Source organism: Rousettus aegyptiacus, unplaced genomic scaffold (genome assembly GCF_014176215.1).
Source record: "Rousettus aegyptiacus isolate mRouAeg1 unplaced genomic scaffold, mRouAeg1.p scaffold_m13_p_6, whole genome shotgun sequence".
NCBI lineage: Eukaryota > Metazoa > Chordata > Mammalia > Chiroptera > Pteropodidae > Rousettus > Rousettus aegyptiacus.
This window is the reverse complement of record NW_023416309.1, coordinates 73,567,505-73,586,055: the sequence shown is the minus strand read 5'-3', so window position 1 is coordinate 73,586,055 and position 18,551 is coordinate 73,567,505. Positions and strand designations below refer to the sequence as shown.

Here is an 18,551-nt window from a genome sequence, read left to right as displayed (position 1 = left end):
TGGTGAACCTGGTTTAAATTGAAGACTCCTATTGTCATATCAACAATTACATCTATTTTGTGCTTTGTGAATTTCATGTAATTTTCTTAAGGCGGCAGCTCACAGTTTTTCAACTTGGAAAAGTGGCTCAGTGGGAGAGCAGTTGGTCAAGGAGAGAAACCAGGTGGTCTCTGGCAGAGGCAGCAATCCCAGCATGGTAGAAATCAGTCCTCCTCTGAAGTGAAGGGGCTAATGGGCTCGGTGACTACCACCACCTTGGGCTGAAATCCCTGGCCAGAGAGGGATGGGTAGGGTGGATGCTAAAAGTATTATGACTGGGAAATGGACAGGACAGGGAGAGAATGGTACAGCAAGGTGAACTCAGAGGGGGCTCTTGCTGTCACCCATCCATCTAGTTACTCTAGATGGTAACCCCAAGTAGATATGGGTGGGAAATACCAATAGGCTACACAAGCTGCCATAATATCTCAAAACAACAATGAAATAGAAGAAATCCTTATGCATGATTCAATCCCTATGAAGACAGTCTCACTACTGTAGCTACCATATTTTCAAATCGAGAATCAGATGTCCAGTTAAGCAAGCTCCCATGGAGACAAAGGGACAGACTGAACTCTAGGATATCTGGGAACTAGGCCAAGGGCAGAGATATCATATAAAGTGCCAGCCAAATGAATAAAAGAGCTGCCACCTCTGCATTGTGACTCCTGCCAACATGCCTCATTATGACTCGTCTCCCTCACCAGCTGGCAGGGGTTTCCAGGTCCTGGTATGTGTGCAGTGTGGGTTGGGGCTGGTGGGGGGGTGGTGGCCCAGGTGGCCCTAGGACCCCCCCACCATGGAAAACCAGCTCTGGTATAACACCCTGGGGTGCTGCAATCAATACCAAGAAAGTCCTCAGGATGCCGAGGACTTCCTACTTCTGCTGCTGGGCCTCATCATTCTTGTCAACATTGGGATCAATGTGGTAACTGTGGTCAGTGATGGCTGTGGACCACCCCTAAGGGTTAAGAGAGCTGAGGGTGGGAGCCAGTTGTGGCCTGTACCTTCACCTGCAAGAGCAGTCTTGGCTGAGAGGGGCGTGGGGGTTGGAGGTAGAGAGCTTGGCCTTCACTCCCACCCCACTCCACTCCACCCTCAGATATGGCATGGGCTCCAGAGTGCTTTAGACAAGATGATCAATTGGATTAATCAGAAAAGTAAGTATGGTAGCTAGAGCTGTAGGGAATGCCTCAATCCCCTCTGCTACCACCATAGCCCTAGATACCCAGCATGCCCAACCCTGAACTCTTCTGACAACTGCCCTCCCCTCATGGACTCTTGCCTCCCACAGATGAAAACTCGCAAGCTTGTGAAAGTTCCCCAAAAGATGCCCCAGCCAAGGCCCAAGATGTCCACATCCACTGCACCCTGGACCCTGTAGAAGTGAAGATGGCTCAACCCACTTACTGCTACTCTTCCTCCTATCATCATCTCCACAACCGTAGCCGCCGCCGCCGCCACCATAACCGCTACCGCCGCCACCCCTGCAGCCACCAGAAGAATCCGAAGAACCACAAACAATTCTCTAACAACCACTCAGTCTACCATAGCCCACATCACTGCCACAAGATGTCACAACTGCGGACAATGCCCTCTTTTGATCTGGAGGACCTGGACTCCTTTCTAAAGGAAGAGGATGACCTGTCCTTCCCACATCCCAAGTACCCACGGGGGTACCGGGGAGGGCTCTACCAGCAAATGGGGCTGCCCTCCAATATGGGGCTGTGGGGCCGCCAGGGTGGGATCCTGGCCAGCCTGCCACCACCCTCTCTCTACTTGGCACCTGAGCTGCGCCGCATGCCCAAGCGTGTGGAGGCCAAGTCGGAGCTGAGGCTGCAGTCCTATGGGCCCCACTGCTCACAATCCCGCATCTGGGGCAATATGGACACTGAGCAGTGGACCTCATCTCCACTACCTCCCCGCCGGCTACCTCCTAACCCTTCCTGGGTCCCCTCAGGGGGCCAGCTACTGTATGATTCCTGGGATCGGCGGCGTGGTCTGGAAGGCTCTGAGCCTCCATCTGCACTGGTGCCCCGGGGTTCTCGGCCTGAGGCCCGGGAGCGCTACTCCCCGCAGTCCCACCGTCGGAGCCTCCCCAGCCATGCTAATAGCCAGCCCAACCGCAGCCCCCACCCATCCACAGGACACTTGAACTGTACCTCCCGGGATCCCCACGAGGTACGGCGCCGGGCAGCAGAATGGGCTGAGGCACTGCCCACTCGGCACCCTCTGACCACATCCACCTCCCTCACTGTGTTGGGCGAGGCCTCATACCAACGGTCACTGGCTCCCAGCTCAGCCCTGCTCCCTCACTCCTCCCAGGCCCCGCCTGAAGACCAGGCTACTGAGCCCTCCCCACCCCCACCCACCTTCATGCCACTCAGCCGGAGCCCGGGAGGCAATGCCAACTACCAGGTGTACGACAGCCTGGAGCTGAAGCGGCAAGTGCAGGAGAGCAGAGCACGGGCCAACTCACTGCCACCACCTTCCAGCTCAGCCTCAAGGCCCTCTCTGCATAGAAGCCGGACTGGGAAACTTTACTGACCAGCAATAAAGTTTGCTGATGTGGGTGGTGAGGCAGGGCATGGAGAGAGGAATAAAGAGTCCAGGAAACACTGTGGTGGTCTGTGGCTAGGAAGTGTCACTCCTTCTGCCAACATGGATCTCTGCTCTTAGCTTCCTAAAATGAGAAGCCAGTGTTTCCTTGGCTTGAGGCTTCCCTTGGTTTAGTGGCCACAGTCCTGTCTATAGGCACTAAGATCTTGCAGCTGAAGACTCCAAACCATTGGTCTTTGGGGCCCTGCTCTGTATGAGGCTCTCCTTGTCCCCAAAGAGGGTTCAGAGGCTTAGTCCCATATAAAGAAGCTAAGGTTACATTCCAGATCTGAAAGTTCCATATCTGCGCAGATCCAGGCCCACGGCTTAATAAAGGGCAGGAAGAAGGCCAAGACTCTGGATTCGAGCCAGGCCTTCCCCAGGGCTCTGAGGCCATGATCTTCCCAGTCTCAGAAGTGGTCAAGGGGATGGGATGCATGAATGTTTGAACAAGTGAGAGTTAGTGAACAATGAGGGAACTGATGAGGGTGAGAGCACAGGTGGACTGGCTTCCAGGCTGTCTGAATGTCCAGGCTCATGTACTCAAACCTGGTTACCGGGAAATGCCACCATGGGCCTCCCTTTTCCTCCCCCTCCCTCATTGTGACCCCTACCCACTGTTCCATTATGACCCAGTTCTCCCCCCTCCCCCACCAGAGGAGTTTGGCTCCTAGTGAGTATATGGGGGCCAGGGGGCCCAGGTAGTCCTGGGACCCCCGGCCATGGGTGAGCGAGCCTACCACGGAGCCCCAGTGTGCTCTGGTACCAACCCCAGGAAGTGCCAGGACCTAGGAGACTCAATTCTTCTGATTCTGGGCAGCTTCATCTTGCTCAACGTGGGGATCAATGTGGTGACTCTGGTCAGGGCAGGGTCTGGGCAGCAGGGTTGGGGGAGCCTTGAGGTCTGAGGTGGGAGGGCTGTTGGGATGTGGCCAGATAAAGGTTGGATTTTAGGGCTCACCCTACTTTTGGACTCTCCTCTCCCCTGCTTCCCTCAGCTCTGGAGGCATCTGAAGAGCTCCTTGCGGATTCTTTTCCATCATTTTTTCCCCAAAGGTGAGTAGGCCTCAGCATGGGATCAAGGGGATTGTGGGCCTGTCCCCTTCCTTCTATCCCTGTGCCCTCAGGAACCCAGGCCTTGTCTTATCCCACTTGTCCCTGCAGACAAGCAACCCAGCTGTATAGGCAGCCATCCCATGTGTATGCGCTGCTCCATGGATCCCAAGAACCTGTGCTCACGAGTCTCTTCCCACTTCCATCATCGCCCAAGCTTCCTGCTCAAGCGCCCTAACTACCTTGCCTCATGGATACCGGACACGAATGATGAGAAGGCTTCTAGGTGCTGCTGGATGCCACCTCAATGTGGACATACCGGGGCTCCTGTGGAGACTCCATGGGGACTGTGGAAGGAGGGAATGATGGGAGCTGGGGAGGCACCTCAGGTTACAGCCTCAGAGGCCCAAGCCACCTTTATCTCCAGGCAAGAGACATCTTCCCAGTTCCCCAGGATGAGCAAGTTGGATACGGTTCCACTCCACTTGCCCCAAGGGAACAAGACTAAGACTCCAAACTATGACTCAGCCCATGCCCCAGCCCAGACCCAGACCCATTCCCCAACCCACTCCACTGAGCATACTGCCTCCCAAGCCCAGACTGACTCCCCAGCCCAACCCCCTGAGCACACCTCCACCCAGGCCCAGACTGAATCCCCAGCCCAACCCCCTGAGCACACCCCCACCCAGGCCCAGACTGACCCCCCAGCCCAACCCCCTGAGCACACCTCCACCCAGGCCCAGACTGACTCCCCAGCCCAACCCCCTGAGCACACCTCCACCCAGGCCCAGACTGACTCCCCAGCCCAACCCCCTGAGCACACCTCCACCCAGGCCCAGACTGACTCCCCAGCCCAACCCCCTGAGCACACCCCTGCCCAGGCCCAGATCCACTCCACAGTTCACACCCCTGAGCACACCCCCACAGAGATCCATGGCCCTGAGCACACCTCAGCCCACATGCTGCCTCAAAGCCTATCACATGCCTCAGCCCACTCCCTGGGCCACACCCTTGAGCACATAACGATGGTCCATACCCCAGCCAGAAACCTGGACCATGCTCCTCTAACCTATACTCATGCCCACAACTTGGTCCCTCCCCCAACCTCTGTACCAGCTTCTCCCCTAACTTCTGCCCCTGTGACTACTCCTGCCCCTGCTTCTACACAAGCCTCTGTCCCAATCTCTGCTCCAACCCCTGCTCCAGCACTTGTCATGGCTCTGACTACCACTCCAGTTTCTTCTCCTATTCCTGCCCCCACCCCTACCCACATCCTAACTCCTGTTCCCTCTACCCTGACTGCCTTCAGCCAAGGCCCCTCCACTGGTCATGTGGTCTATGATGCCCGCAGGGTAAAGCATAATTTATTACCTGTGTCCCCCACTCAGAATGCTGAGTATTCCAGAAAGGACTTGGGTACCCTCTCCAGGCCCCAAGAGGGGCAGGGCCTGGTGAGCTCTGATACAGCTGAGCAAACATCAAAGCAACTTAGTGAGGATGGTGCCAAGCTCCCCACAGGATCCATACTGGGTTACCTGGAGTTGGAGAATATGGAATGGAAAATCTCAAATGATGCCAAAGACAAGTTCTTACAGTCCAAGACCTTCCCTTACTTTAGCTTCCATCCTTGCAATTCTGAGGGGAAAAATACAGACTCCCAGGCTCCAGTCTACCCCAAATTCCTGGTCTACTCCAAGGATGCTTCATCTTCTCAACCTTGCTTTCATTCTCCAACCAGTGCCCAGAGCTCACTGTGCACCACACATCCACCATGTACTCTTTCTCTGCCTCTTGTTTCTCCCCGATCCTTTGGTCTTCATCAACCCACCAACCACCAGAAGCCCTCTTCTTCAATACAAACCCCCACCTTTCCTCCAACCTCCAAGTCTCTTCAGTCCATACCCCCCTCCCAGTTCCTCATCCCTCCCCAGTTCTCCACCATTTCTCAACCCCTAGTCCAATCCCATCCCCCTGAACTTCATGAGAGTCTAGACCTCAATGAAGAGTCTGGCCTCCAAAGGACCCCAGGCCCTTCAAAAGACTCTAGAGTTTCCAAGAACCCTGGTCTTACCCAAGATCCAGGCCTCCACAAGAACTCAGGCCTTGCTCAAGATCCAGGCTCATACAACCTTCCAAGCCTTACCCAACACCCTTATCTCTGCAAGAATTCAGGACCTTCTCAAGACTCCAGCCTTCACAAGGATCCAATCATTACCAAAGATACTGGCCCTCAAAAGACCCTAGGTCTTCCTCAAGATGCAGGTATCTTTAGGAGCCCATGTCTCATCCAACCCTCTGACCTCTATAAGAACATAACATTTCCCCAAACTTCTGACATTCAGAGGAACTCAGGTTTTATGCTAGCCTCTGGAGTCTACATGAATCCAAAACGAAGCCAAGAGACTGTACTCTACGAAAGGCAAGATCTCTCCCAAACAACTGGCCTCCATAACAGTCCAGACCCTTCTCAAGATTCTGGAGGTTACAGGAGTATACATAATGCCCAAGATCCGAGAATCTCTAGGAATCTAGGCCTTATCCAAGATTCTGGCCCACAGAAGAATCCATGCCTTGCCCAAGACTCTGGAGTCAACAAGAGCTTGGGCCTTTCCCAGGAAACTGGTGTCCACAAAAGCCCAGGCTTTGTCCAAACCTCTGGTCTCCATAAGTGCTCAGGCCTCACTCAAGACTCAGGAGACTACAGGAATCCAGGCCTGACTCAAGATTCTGAACTTTATAAAAATCCAGGCCTTACCCAAACCAATGAGGTCAAAAGGAGATGTGGTCTTACCAAAGACACTGGCATTTACAGGAGTCCAGAACACACCCAAGACCCTAACTTCCACAAGTACCCAAGAATTAATCAAGATCCTAGTCCCCATAAGGGCCCAGCCCTTACCCAAGACTCTGGCCTCCCCAGGACTCAAAGTCTTATCAAGGAATCGGGCCTCCACAAGGACTCATGTCTTATCCCAAATCCTGACCTCCACAAGAACCCAGGCCTTGTTCTAGGTACCGACTCTGTCCAAATCTTGGGCCCATCTCAGACCCCAAAGTCAACACGGTCCCTGATTAAGTCATTTGTATCTGAGGAAACTCCTCGGAAGGAGGATGCAGAGCAGCATGTATTGTGGACTTCAGTTCCACTTAATCAGAACTGTGCTTCCAAGGCCCAGGTGATCTGTAATGACCTGCAAACCTTCTCAGAGGTTCCTGTCCTAATTGAGCTACAACCATCCTCCCGGAGAGCAGGCAGCCAAGACTGGGTACACCGCCCTGTGGATATAGTTCCTCCAGCCTGCCAGAACTATCGCCAAATGTCTGTGCCTCCCAAAATCAACAGGAAGACCCACTGTCCTGGGCCAGGCACCCGGGTAGGGCATGTAGTCTTTGATGCCCGCCAGAGACATTTTGGAGTGGGCAGAGACAAGTGTGAAGCTTTATCTCCCAGGCGCCTTTGCCAAGAGGCATCTAGCAACTCAGTGGAGACCACCACCGAGTGGGGATATCAGTGTGTGATGAGGCCCTCAGAAAAAGAGGGGACAAAGGTGCATCAGGAATAAAGAGGCGAGAGAAGTGTTCTGTGGTTTTTTGAGGACATCCACCCCAGCCCCATTCCTGATGCTGGCCACCCACAGGGCCTGATGAGGACTGGAACTATACTTTCCCCTGCTTCTCCTCCATAGTTGCAGAGCTAAACTCATTATCCCCAAGGTCCTAGAGCTGCATTTTCTAATACTGTAGCCAGTAGCTAAATATGGCTATTAGAATGTATATTACTTAAAATTAAATAAAATTTAAAATTCTGTTCCTCCTTCTAATTATCTGCATTTCAAGTGTTCAATAGCCATGGGCGGCTAGTGGCTACTGTATTGGACAGCACAGATTTAGAACATTTTCATCATTACAGAAAACCCTATTGGACAGCAATGCTCTAGAGTTTAGAGGAACTTTCTTTTCTTTTGTCACCCATCCCCGGCATCTTCAAAACTCCCAGAGAGCCCAGAGAACTTAGTTCATTTTAGGGTGGCTCATAGGCCACTCTCTGGAGAGGAGGTAAAATGTAAGGATACCCCAGTGCCTGATTACCCCAGACTATTGGAATGAGCCCAGTCCTTAGTTTCCGTGCTCTGGTCTCTTGGGCCACAACCAGATGTGTGGAAACCTACTTCCCCAGTTCTGGGCTGTGTTTTGGGCCTCTGAGTTGCTGAGGGAGAAGAGCTCTTTGTCAATGACCAGGAACTCCTGAGATCTGGGCTCCCGAAATTGAGCTCTGGATCTGGAGATTCTCTCCTTTACAGGACTCTGATTTTTCTAGGTGTCTCTGCTTAATTCTCTTGCCCATGGACTTAGGCCTATCTCACTCTGGAGATATTCCCTGGGGAAAAAGGGATGTAAGAAGTCTTGGTCCATCAATGGATTGGTCTGATCTGTGAGCCTGTGCCTGGTTTCCTATTTTTCTGTCCTAATATTCTGGCTCATAGTGTCATCGTTGACTTAAGCTGTATCTCTGGTAGCATTGGTTACTGAAAACAATTTCCTTCCCCTGATACTTTCCCTTTTCCCTGCACCAACCCAACTGGAAGTTTCCTCTGGATTTGATTTTCAGTCCTGATAACTCTTCTGTGTACACATCAGTTGTGAGATTCCAAAGTGCTCTCTCTACCACCACACGTGTGTCTGAGGTGGACATCACTAATATATGTCCATCCCCTGAGTCACATGTCCATTCCTGGGTCACCTTTTTGTTTTTGCCTAGCACTACCACCAGGGATTCCAAGGGAAACCGCCCAGCTGGGGAGCTCCTTTCTAACACCTCTCTGACTTTGGACAAGTCATGCGCAAACTTTCTAGGATGCAGTCTCAGCTCCAAAATGACTGCATGGACAAACCCTCCCAGATCTAAAGGACCAGGGCTCCTCTACTCACATATGGGATATAGAGAGCTTTATTTCTCCCCAGGCCCTAGGTATGCTCCCCACTATTGTTTGCTATCAGATCCATCCTATCACGCCTCTGCTCAAACTCTAAGCAATGTTTGTGTTGGGCTGACCTGGGCTTGGAAAGAAACAGAACAGTTTATGTCCATAGAAACTACAACTTCAATCAGGCTCTACTTCAGCGGAACAGGAAAGAGTGTGCGGCGAGGACTTAACGCCTTGGATGCGTGGAAGACAACTTCCAACTTCCAAGATAGCGCGAGATCTCAGCGGAGCGAGAGGAGTGATAACGTAGGCGGGGTCGGCCCAGAACCACCCTCACTGCCTTGAGAAAGGGGCGTGGCTGTAATTCAAGGGCGTGGCCCTGCAAGCAGCAGGAAGGAATTACCTGTTGAATCTTTCTAACCATTTTCTTCCCCAAAGGGAAGCCACGGACCGCAACCCTTTTCCAAAAAAGAGGTAAGGGAGGGTAGACAAGGGGCAGCAGAGGAGACTGGCTATTGCATTCCGTAGGAGGGGCCTAACAGCTAGCTACCTTTAACCTGCTGAGTCAGGTGAATCGGTCCATGGGAGCGAGGACCAGCTTATGAGAAAGGACAGGGACGAAGGAAGTATTTGTTTGTTTTCAAGACTAAATTTGGAGACTTTTTATCTGCAGACCTATTGGCAGACTTGTCTGGGGGCTCTTTCTGGGCTTCAGGAAGACAGAAGAACGAAGGAAACTTTTCGGAAGCAAAAGAACGGCCCATCTAGTCTTCCTCCTGTCGTTGTTTTCTCTAGCCCCAAAAGATAGAGCCACATGGCTTCCGCCGTCTGGGGAAGTGCCCCCTGGTGGGGCCCGCCGCCTCCAGCCCCAGCCCGCCCGCTCACTGACATCGACTTCTGCTCTGGGGCGCAGCTGCAGGAACTAACCCAGCTTATCCAGGAGCTGGGTGTGCAGGAGAGCTGGACTGATGGGCCCAAGCCTGGACCAGACCTCCTACGGGCCAAGGACTTTGTTTTCTCTTTACTTGGTAGGTAACCTTCCCTGCCTTCAGAAACTCGCTATTCTCACCCCCTCCTTGACTTTGGGCCACGCCCTCACAATCCCTTCTCTTCCTGTAGGTCTTGTTCACCGCCGAGATCCCCGCTTTCCTCCCCAATTAGAGCTTTTGCTGCTTCGTGGCGGAATTCGCGAGGGCTCTCTGGATCTGGGGCCTGCACCCCTAGGTCCCTACGCCCGGGGACCTCACTACGACGCCGGCTTCACACTCCTGGTGCCCGTGTTTTCTCTAGACGGCTCTGGGCAGGAGCTGCAACTGGACGTGGAATCCTGTTACGCCTGGCTCTGCCTCCCAGAAGTGATGCAGGGGACCTCGGTCAGAGAGGCATGGCAGGACTGCCTAGGACCCCCAGTCCCTGGAGAACTTGATTCGACCCACCGAACCCAAAGCGAAGAAAGTCCCAAGGACCAGCAAAGCTCCATGGACCAGCTGCACAGTTACATCACTGAGCCCGAGTTGCATGTGTCTTTGGAAAAATCACCTAGTAACAGTTCGAGGCCCGAGTCTCCTCGGCAAGATGTAACTGATCTTGGCTTTCCTGCACTGCTGAAAAAATTGAATGGTGATCTCACCAAAGCAGCTATGGATAATTCAGTCCCACAGCTGTCGGAGGCTCCGGAGGCGTGGCCCACATTGTGCCCTGGCAAGGTGGCTGCATGGTTCTTTGCTACGCTGGCCGAGGTCGCCGAGTCCCTGTTCCCAGTCCCAGGTGCCCCGCGCTTGGTCCACGCAGCCCGCCACGCGGGATTCACCACCGTCCTCCTGGCTACGCCAGGGCCCCCACGCCGCCTCCTGCTTTTCGACTTGATCCCTGTGGTGTCCGTGGCTGGTTGGCCCGAGGGAGCTCGGAGCCACTCGTGGGCTGGCCCGCTGACCTCCGAGTCGTCCTCTTTCTACCTGGTGCCCGGCAGCGGCATGGAGCGGCCGGGAGCTTCCGGCTGGCAGCTGTGCTTTGCCCGCCAGGAGCTGGCGCTCAAGGCGCGTATACCTGCTCCGCTACTGCAAGCGCACGCGGCTGCCCAGGCGCTACTGCGCCCGCTGGTGGCCGGGACCCGAGTCGCGGCGCCCTACCTTTTGCGGACGTTGCTCTACTGGGCTTGTGAGCGATTGCCCGCGCTCTATTTGGGGCGGCCTGAGAATGCGGGCGCTTGCTGCCTCGGGCTGCTGGATGAGCTGGGGCGTGTGCTCGAGGCTGGGACGCTGCCCCACTATTTTCTGAGCGGCCGAAAGCTGTGTGCGGGGCACGGTGCCGCTGCATTGCTCTTGGCATTAACCCGGCTTCGTGGGGACCCTGCCCGGGCCCTGTGCACTGCGGTGGAGGAGGCCAAGGCTGCGCGCAAGGGGGGTGGCTTAGCTGGCGTGGGGGGCGGGGTCCATTAAATGGTACTATTCCTACCAGCGTAGAAAGTGCTATTGTTAGCTAACCGATGTGGAGGGGAGTCCTCGCCCCTTGCCTGCCGGAGAGACTGAACATCCTGAACCCAAAGGTCCCGTTCTAGGCTTCGCGGGTTCCTCCCTGTCGTCCCACACCCCCTTCCGCCCCAACCCTGATACAGGTCGTTCCATTCAGTCTCCTCCACTCCAAATCTGTGGCCAGCATCCCTCACGTCCTGGTGCAGCCTCTGGCAACATTTTCCCCAATTCGTATGATCTTTTCTCTCAGGAGTCAGTAGGGTTGGGGGAGTATAATTGCTGGCAAAACGGGGAAAGGAGAGGTATGGAGACCGGAGACAGACCAATTTGGCTCACACAAAAAAAGAGCGATATTAAGGAGGCCAGATTTCTCTCCAGGCCAGATCTCAGCCTCCACTCCTTTACCCCAGTCTCTTAAGTTATTTCCCCCACTTTATTCATTTAGTTCTGTCCACCTATCCCGGGCAGTACGATCCCTTTCTCCATTTTAGGGTGTCCACCGTTCCATCTGTCTTAAACTCAACCTCTCCCCGCATCAGGGTTCCATTTCAGTGGAGTCATCTTTGTGTCTGCTCTGAACCCCGAAACATGCGGCCTTGCCCTGGCCCCGCTTGCTTGTAAGACTGTCTTCACTCCCCACCTCCAAGAAACCTGGGGGTTCCACCAGCCCAGCCTCACCCCGCTATTTCTCCGTGTCTCCGCCCCCTGCCCCGCCCCCGGGCCGGCTCTCGGAGAAGCGGGGAGGTGGGGGGGGGGGCGGGGAACTGCGGTGGCCGCCTCGGCCTCCCACAGTCGCTGCTGCCGCTACTGCGCTTAGTCCAGTCGCCAGGCCCAGTGCTCTGACTTTGCCAGACCAAGGCGCTCTGCAGGGACATCTCTTTTGGGAATCCGGGACGCCTAGCCCGGCGTGGGGGGAAGCTCTGTTTGCTGGGGAGGGAGGAGCCTGGAACCGGAGCCAGCGTCACCCGTCGCCAGATCAACAAGACAGGACAGGTTAAGGGGCGTCGGGGAAAAGGGGGGGTACTATAGGTAGTTCTGGGGAGGATGAAAAAGCCCTGACGCAGAATGCTCTGATGAGCTCTGACTTGTAGGGGGCCTGTTCACCTTTGGATAGCACTCCTCTCCGGGGGGTTTGTTGGATTGGAGGGCGTGGGATCTAAACAGCACCAGTTGTCCCCAGGAAATTAAGGGGCAGCCAGAAAAAAAAAAAAAAAAAAAAAACCATGCTCCTTATTTCGAGGTGACAGAGGGCCATCTGGAAAACCACCTGGTGTACCCGCTAAGAAGGGTGGATTTGGAGGTGACTTAAAAAGGAGTGGAGGGTAACAAGGTGAGGAAAGGGAATCAGCAGCTGGAACCCTGTGCTACTAGGAATGGGGGTGACTTGGTGAAAAAAAGTATTATCCAGAGATAGAGTCCGGGAACCCCTTCTCACTGAATGGGGACAGCCTAGATATTCTGATATAGTTTTAGGGATTTCAGTGAAAAAAAGTGGGGATCCTCTTTACTTGGAGGGAGGCAAAGACATCAAGGTTGGGTTCCTCCCTGACATTGTCAGTGCCCCAGTTGGAGTGGGGTGAGCTAAAATCCTCAAAGCTAAGGACCCACACCCTTTAGATTACAAGAGTGGATTTGGTTAGCAGTACAGGGGACCCAAAATAGGTGCTTGGAGATATTGGAACCATATCTTGGAAATTTTGAGGGTCTTGGCTTTGGGATAGGGGAAGTGGGTACAGGGATACTGGAAAGCAGAGGAGGGAGCAGTTTTCAGTAGGGGATAAAAGTCGAGGGTAGGGTTAATTGAGAGGTATATAGGCTGTTGGACCTGGCGAAGCTATCACGGGGGCCCAAGGGTGGGAGCTGGCAGCTGGGGGTGGGGGTGGGGGGTCTGAGGTTTATCCTCAGGTCCTGTGGGTGGGGCGCTGAGTAGGGAGAGAGCGTCAAGAGCATGCCGTGGTGAGCGGGCTTCTGTGGGGGAGCCTAGCACGCTTCGAGCGCCTGCTGGTTTGGGGGTGTCTCCTACCGGGGGCGCCATGGCGGCGCTGGCCAGTAGCCTGATCCGGCAGAAGCGGGAGGTCCGCGAGCCTGGGGGCAGCCGGCCCGTGTCGGCGCAACGGCGCGTGTGTCCCCGCGGCACCAAGTCTCTTTGCCAGAAGCAGCTCCTCATCCTGCTGTCCAAGGTGCGACTATGCGGGGGGCGGCCCGCGCGGCCGAACCGCGGCCCGGGTGAGTGCCTGGGGCGGGGTCCCCGGGACTGGGGGGTCTGCCTGGGCGGTTAAAGTGAGGGGCTCTGAAGAATGGGGCCCGACTGACGGGGGTTCCAAGAAAAGTGAAAGGGGGTGGGCCAGGACAACAAAATCTCTACCAGTCTGTGCCTCAGTTTCCTCTTTCTTTTGCCCGTAACCCGGAGTCTCCTTGCTTTCGAGGGCAAGGGGAAGGCTTGAGGGGCTAAGTCTGGTGCCCTAAACCTCGCAGCTCCTGCTCACCGCACCCTACGATCCCCACCCCCACTGTCCTTAGCCTACGTGCAGGCTCTCGCGATTCTTTCCATCCCGAGCCCAGAGGCCTGGGGGTTCCGGGCGCCTGGGTCACCCCGAGGGTTTCTGCGGCTCCGGCAGCCCCGCCCCTGCCCCGGTTCTCCTGCTCCTCTATGCCTTGGGTCGGTTACTCCTGGCCGAGCTTACTTGGCTCGGCACCAATCTCCCCAGCTCTCCCCAGGGTGTCCTTGCAGCTACCTCGCCAGCCCAGACCCTCTTGTGCGCTCTCCTCCCGTATCCTGAGCTTCAAGAGGGGAACTGGACACACACACACACACACACACACACACGCACACACGCACACGCACGCACACCCATTACCCACCACATGACTCCAAAATTGGGTCCCACGAGCTCAGGGTACCCTCTGCGGCAAGGAACTCAGACACAGTACAAGGCTGGTGGGAGACCCACACCGAGACTGGGGGTGGGGGGGTAGGGGTCGTACCACCTACAAGGGGGTACAGGAAAGTCGTCCAAGAGCTAGAGACAGAGAAAGACAGTTGTGAAGATTAGCTTGTAGTCCTCGTCCAGGTATGAAAATCAGGGAGTCCCTCTGGTCCCATTCCCGCCAGCTCCCAGTTCCCCTAGGGTGTAGCCCCTTCGTGCCCTCCTCTACCATCACCCCCACTGCCGCCGGCCAGCCACCGTGGTATGGCCCGCAGCCCACCCTTTGAGTGGGACCGGGCCCCACGTGACTCAGCCTGCCTCGCCATCTCCCCCGCCCCTCCTCCCATTTCCTTGGTTTGATACAGAAGGTCCCCCACCCCAGGCAGGTTACCTGACTGAAGCAGAGAGGCTGCGCCTCATGGAGGGCTGGGCCCCCGAGTCAGCAGACAGACAGACAGACAGACAGACAGACAGATGGGTCAGTGTCAGACAGGCCGGCGCTGGGCCAAAGCGAGTCCTGGGCCAAGAGAGCGGCAGCCGCAGCAGCAGGTGCTGAGTCAGCATCAGGCCCAGGCCCATCCCCATTTTTGAGCTGGCGCCCGACTCCTGGTCATCTCACTGCCCCCCACATTTGCAAACACACTGCCCCTTCAGCAGCCCTGTCTGTCCCTCATTGTCCTCTGTCTTTTGATGTATCTCTCCCTTTCCTCTTCCCTTCCTCTCCCCTCCCCACTTCTAGTTGCTCTGTAGAGTAGGAATTAAGCCATTTAAATAAATTTCAATAAATTAAACTGAAAGCTGATGGTTAGAGGAAACAGAGGGGACCACACCCCAGTTTTCTTAGGAGTCTAAAAGAGGTGAGAGAGAGCCTCCTTGGAGGGTCAGAGAGCTGGGACCCAGGGACCCTATTTCTTCCTTTCACTCTCCTTTCTTCTGATCCCAAGTATAGGAATGTTTCTGGGAACAGAGATGTCATTTTCAAAGATTAATGTCTCTCCCTCCAGAGCCTCAGCTCAAAGGCATCGTCACCAAACTGTTCTGCCGCCAGGGTTTCTACCTCCAGGCAAATCCAGATGGCAGTATCCAGGGCACCCCAGAGGACACCAGCTCTTTCAGTAAGAGGGGAAGCCAGCCACTGGATGGGAAGGGAAAGAGTGGGGCTAGGAGATGACAGTCCTATTCCTTCAGGTTGTTGTTTTCAATCTGACTCTGACTCCCAAGGGAGAAAAGGGAGCTAGTATGGGGAGAGCTCAGATGGGGGTTCAAGGTCTGGGGTACTGATGCCCCCTCTCTCCATCCCAGCCCACTTCAATCTGATCCCCGTGGGGCTCCGTGTGGTCACCATCCAGAGTGCCAAGCTGGGTCACTATATGGCCATGAACGCTGAGGGGTTGCTCTACAGCTCGGTGAGACAAAGAGGCTGAGTGGCCTGGGGTTTGGGGACTTCCCCAACTACAACTTTCTCAACTACAGATACTTTACAGCTCAAGATTCCCTTTAACTCCAGTTCTTATGGCTGTCCTGTCATCACTGTCCGTTCTAGAGCACCTCCTGAATGGTCGCTCTAATCCTTACTCTTCACACAGCCCTCCAGATGCCCCCAGGCTCTTCAGGGTAGGGGTCCCCAACCTTTTTTGCACCAGGGACAGGTGCTTCTATGAGAATCTAATGTCCGATGGTCTGAGGTAGAGCTGAGATGGTGATGCTAGCACTAGGGAGCAGCTGCAAATAAAGATGAAGCTTCGCTTGCTTGCCCTCCGCTCACCTCCAGCTGTGTGGCCTGGTTCCTAACAGGCCATAGACTGACCAGGTTGGGGTTCCTTATTTTAGGGTCCCCATTTTTCATCCAGCTTTCTCAGGACTTCATTATTATTCACTTCCTCAGAGTCATTCAGGCTAGCAGATGGTGAAATGTTAGGAATAGAGTGAAGAGAAAGTATCTTCTTATTCCAGGGCTCCCAAAAGTCTAGTTCCTAACTCTCAGGGGCCTACAGACTCTTCCTTGTCCTCCCTTTCTCCCAATTCCCACATGGACTCAGAAGTTGGCCCTCCCAGCCTGAAATGTATGGATTATATTGTGGCTGTTCTTCCCAGGGCTCCCTTCTGTCTGATGATGTGTCTTTGCCTTTCTGTGTGTGCCTTACTGGGTCTTTGTCTCCTCAGCCACATTTCACAGCTGAGTGTCGCTTTAAGGAATGCGTCTTTGAGAATTACTATGTCCTGTATGCCTCTGCACTCTACCGTCAATGCCGTTCTGGCCGGGCCTGGTACCTAGGATTGGACAAGGAGGGCCGTGTCATGAAGGGAAATCGAGTCAAGAAGACCAAGGCAGCTGCCCACTTTGTGCCCAAGCTCCTGGAGGGTGAGTATGGACTGAAGAAAATGGGAGCCACATGGGAGGGTATTGACCTTGACATGGACATTTAGTGATACACAGCTCAGAGGCCACAAGAGGACACCTGTTATGACAGGTCAAGGCAGGAAGGCTTTGGCATTTGGGGGTTTGGGGAGCTCTCCTCCTCTGGGTTGGGGTTCTCAGAGTATGAGTGTAGCGGAAGAGAGCCCTTTCAGAGCTCTAATTCTCCCTAGGTCTCTCTGTGCCTAACTCTCCTTCTCGCTCTTCTCTCTCCCCTTCACAGTGGCCATGTACCGGGAGCCTTCTCTCCACAGTGTCCCTGAGACTTCCCCTTCCAGTCACCCTGCCCCCTGAAACGAAAACCTTGAACCGGAGGCTTTTGCACTTGCACTGAGCCAGCCACCGCCACAGCCTGTCTCCCAGCCCTGATCCTGGCCCTGCTCTCACTCTAGCTGTCATACTCATGCCCTGAGCAGCCAGGCCCCACCAGGTGCTCTACCATGAGGGAGCCTAGGAACTGCTGAGACCCTTAGATCCTTGGATCCAGGAGGGAGTCAGAGAGGGGGATGTCTGAAAATGGGCCTGGTGGATCACTTCTTTCCTTCCATACTCACACACCCCAAAGTCTTTTCCAGAGATGGCGCTGGGGGTTCTCAAACTTACAGAACCGGGACACAAATACTCCGCACCCCAGGCTCAGCCAATTTCTGGAGCCTTTTGCCCTTTTCATCGCCACTGACCCATAGATTTATAGGTCCATTGGAGCTTGGGATTAGTTTCCTTCTTTCTCTATTCTACCTTCTGCCTTGTTCCGAAGGTTCTGGAACACGAGGCACCCCAGCCAGGGCCATTTCTGTACTAAGACTGTGCTAGAATGCAGGCATGCTGCCAGGCTCTGTTCTGGATCCATCAGGCTTCCTTAACTTAGATGGACCCCTGGATTCCAAGTAGAGAGAGGCTGGATTTGAGCCCTGCCCAACTCTTGGCCTTGGCCTGAACTGAGACCAGTCTCAGATCACCACATGTTTAACTTTTTTTATCCCAGAGACACCCAGTTCTAGAGCATGATATTCTGACACACATGGAGCCATACTTCCTTCTGAATCTCAGCTCTAGGACATAGACCACAACTCTTAGCTCCTCTCTCCAGGATGGAACTGGGGCTTATATAGCCATATTATTGCTCTAGAGTAAGTTCTAGACCCACCCTCCCACCTTCTCTAATGATACCTATTAAGGATGAGCTCTGGAAAAGACCCAGCTATGATTCATAAAGAACTAAGTTCTGGATGAATCAAGAACTACTTGTTTTTCCTAGATAATTTTCTAAAGATCTTATTCTTCCTATAGCATGCTTATTTTTACATGTAGTTTCTAGCTCCTGCAATTCAACTGGGGTCCTGCCAGGGAAATAAAGTCTGAAAAGGGACAGAGGAGTTTTAAAAGGAATCCTTGACTCATGGTGGGGAAGCTGAGATGAAGAAAGGGCCAAAACGATGGCATAATTGGACCTGTGCTTGATTTCGGGGGACGTGAACACTTAGCTACCTCAGCAGGAATTTCTTCCAGGTCCCCTTTAGAGCTGAGGTCTTTAGGGTAATGGGTATACAATAAAAAAAAAAATTGAGACATACCCTTGACTCCACCCCCACCCCTTGAAGAGACCCCAGTTCTCTCCCCTAGGTCAGGCTGAAGAGGGTGAAGACCTCTTGGGCTTCAGACCTCATATACCCTCCAGAGCTTCTAACTGAATAGAACTTGTTTCACCTTACAGCTTATAACCTCAGCTGGGTTTTAGTTACCCAAAATGGGCCTGACTAGATTCTTCTGAAAAATGCAGAGAGCTAGGGGCAGGCCTGGAAAAGATCAGGGACCCACTAGTGAACTAGGTGGGAGATTTTGAGCAGCCTCAGACCTGGGCAGGGTAGACTGAGGGGGTCCTAAAGGGAAGGGCTAGGGCTCAGAGGCAGGGTACTTTTTCTCAGGCTCTTTATACTTCTGGCTTGTCGCAGGAGGAGTTGATGCTTCCCTCACCCACACAGACCCTACTCAGTCTCCACCCATCTCCTGGCTCTTCTCCCATGGGACCCAGTTTCCATTCCATGCATTTTCAATTAAAGAAGATTTATACAACTGATTTGTCGCCTGTCATCTGTGGGTGGCAGGCATTGGCAGTTGCTCT

General features: G+C 54.1%; 4 protein-coding genes across 7 annotated transcripts; all 4 read left to right on the top strand.

Moving 5' to 3' along the window:
* The first annotated feature begins 838 nt into the window (after window positions 1-838).
* Window positions 839-2,586, top strand: SPEM2 (SPEM family member 2). Its single transcript, XM_016141957.2, has 3 exons — window positions 839-976; window positions 1,142-1,199; window positions 1,334-2,586. Exons 1-3 carry the CDS (start codon window positions 839-841, stop codon window positions 2,584-2,586), a joined length of 1,449 nt encoding a protein of 482 aa, XP_015997443.2.
* A 773-nt stretch (window positions 2,587-3,359) lies between these two features.
* Window positions 3,360-7,277, top strand: SPEM3 (SPEM family member 3). 2 transcript variants are annotated; one of them, XM_036222253.1, is made up of 3 exons: window positions 3,360-3,497; window positions 3,636-3,693; window positions 3,802-7,277. In XM_036222253.1, exons 1-3 carry the CDS (start codon window positions 3,360-3,362, stop codon window positions 7,251-7,253), a joined length of 3,648 nt encoding a protein of 1,215 aa, XP_036078146.1. In that variant the 3' UTR covers window positions 7,254-7,277. The 2 variants fall into 2 exon arrangements, with proteins under 2 accessions (XP_036078146.1, XP_036078147.1); XM_036222254.1 differs by having other exon boundaries at window positions 3,636-3,697; window positions 3,908-7,277.
* Window positions 7,278-8,989: 1,712 nt separating this feature from the next.
* On the top strand, window positions 8,990-12,307 carry TMEM102 (transmembrane protein 102). Of its 3 annotated transcripts, none has more exons than XM_016142142.2 (3): window positions 8,990-9,089; window positions 9,411-9,643; window positions 9,906-12,307. In XM_016142142.2, the coding sequence occupies exons 2-3, from the start codon at window positions 9,430-9,432 to the stop codon at window positions 11,051-11,053; spliced, it is 1,362 nt and encodes a 453-aa protein (XP_015997628.1). In that variant the 5' UTR covers window positions 8,990-9,089; window positions 9,411-9,429; the 3' UTR covers window positions 11,054-12,307. The 3 variants fall into 3 exon arrangements, with proteins under 3 accessions (XP_015997628.1, XP_015997626.1, XP_015997627.1); XM_016142140.2 differs by having other exon boundaries at window positions 9,735-12,307; XM_016142141.2 differs by having other exon boundaries at window positions 9,001-9,089; window positions 9,289-9,643; window positions 9,735-12,307.
* Window positions 12,308-13,002: 695 nt separating this feature from the next.
* On the top strand, window positions 13,003-18,502 carry FGF11 (fibroblast growth factor 11). The gene is made up of 5 exons (XM_016142143.2): window positions 13,003-13,312; window positions 15,018-15,128; window positions 15,316-15,419; window positions 16,177-16,375; window positions 16,653-18,502. Exons 1-5 carry the CDS (start codon window positions 13,120-13,122, stop codon window positions 16,721-16,723), a joined length of 678 nt encoding a protein of 225 aa, XP_015997629.1. The 5' UTR covers window positions 13,003-13,119; the 3' UTR covers window positions 16,724-18,502.
* The last annotated feature ends 49 nt before the right edge of the window (window positions 18,503-18,551 follow it).

Excerpts from the sequence above, each read along its gene's own strand:
- SPEM2 (XM_016141957.2), top strand. The coding sequence starts at position 839 with ATGGAAAACCAGCTCTGGTATAACACCCTGGGGTGCTGCAATCAATAC. Across the intron at positions 977-1,141 it reads GGATCAATGTGGTAACTGTG|ATATGGCATGGGCTCCAGAG; the intron begins GTCAGTGATGGC and ends CTCCACCCTCAG. Across the intron at positions 1,200-1,333 it reads CAATTGGATTAATCAGAAAA|ATGAAAACTCGCAAGCTTGT; the intron begins GTAAGTATGGTA and ends TGCCTCCCACAG.
- SPEM3 (XM_036222253.1), top strand. The coding sequence starts at position 3,360 with ATGGGTGAGCGAGCCTACCACGGAGCCCCAGTGTGCTCTGGTACCAAC. Across the intron at positions 3,498-3,635 it reads GGATCAATGTGGTGACTCTG|CTCTGGAGGCATCTGAAGAG; the intron begins GTCAGGGCAGGG and ends TGCTTCCCTCAG. Across the intron at positions 3,694-3,801 it reads CCATCATTTTTTCCCCAAAG|ACAAGCAACCCAGCTGTATA; the intron begins GTGAGTAGGCCT and ends TTGTCCCTGCAG.
- TMEM102 (XM_016142140.2), top strand. The coding sequence starts at position 9,430 with ATGGCTTCCGCCGTCTGGGGAAGTGCCCCCTGGTGGGGCCCGCCGCCT. Across the intron at positions 9,644-9,734 it reads CTTTGTTTTCTCTTTACTTG|GTCTTGTTCACCGCCGAGAT; the intron begins GTAGGTAACCTT and ends CTCTTCCTGTAG.
- FGF11 (XM_016142143.2), top strand. The coding sequence starts at position 13,120 with ATGGCGGCGCTGGCCAGTAGCCTGATCCGGCAGAAGCGGGAGGTCCGC. Across the intron at positions 13,313-15,017 it reads GCGGCCGAACCGCGGCCCGG|AGCCTCAGCTCAAAGGCATC; the intron begins GTGAGTGCCTGG and ends CTCTCCCTCCAG. Across the intron at positions 16,376-16,652 it reads TGTGCCCAAGCTCCTGGAGG|TGGCCATGTACCGGGAGCCT; the intron begins GTGAGTATGGAC and ends TCCCCTTCACAG.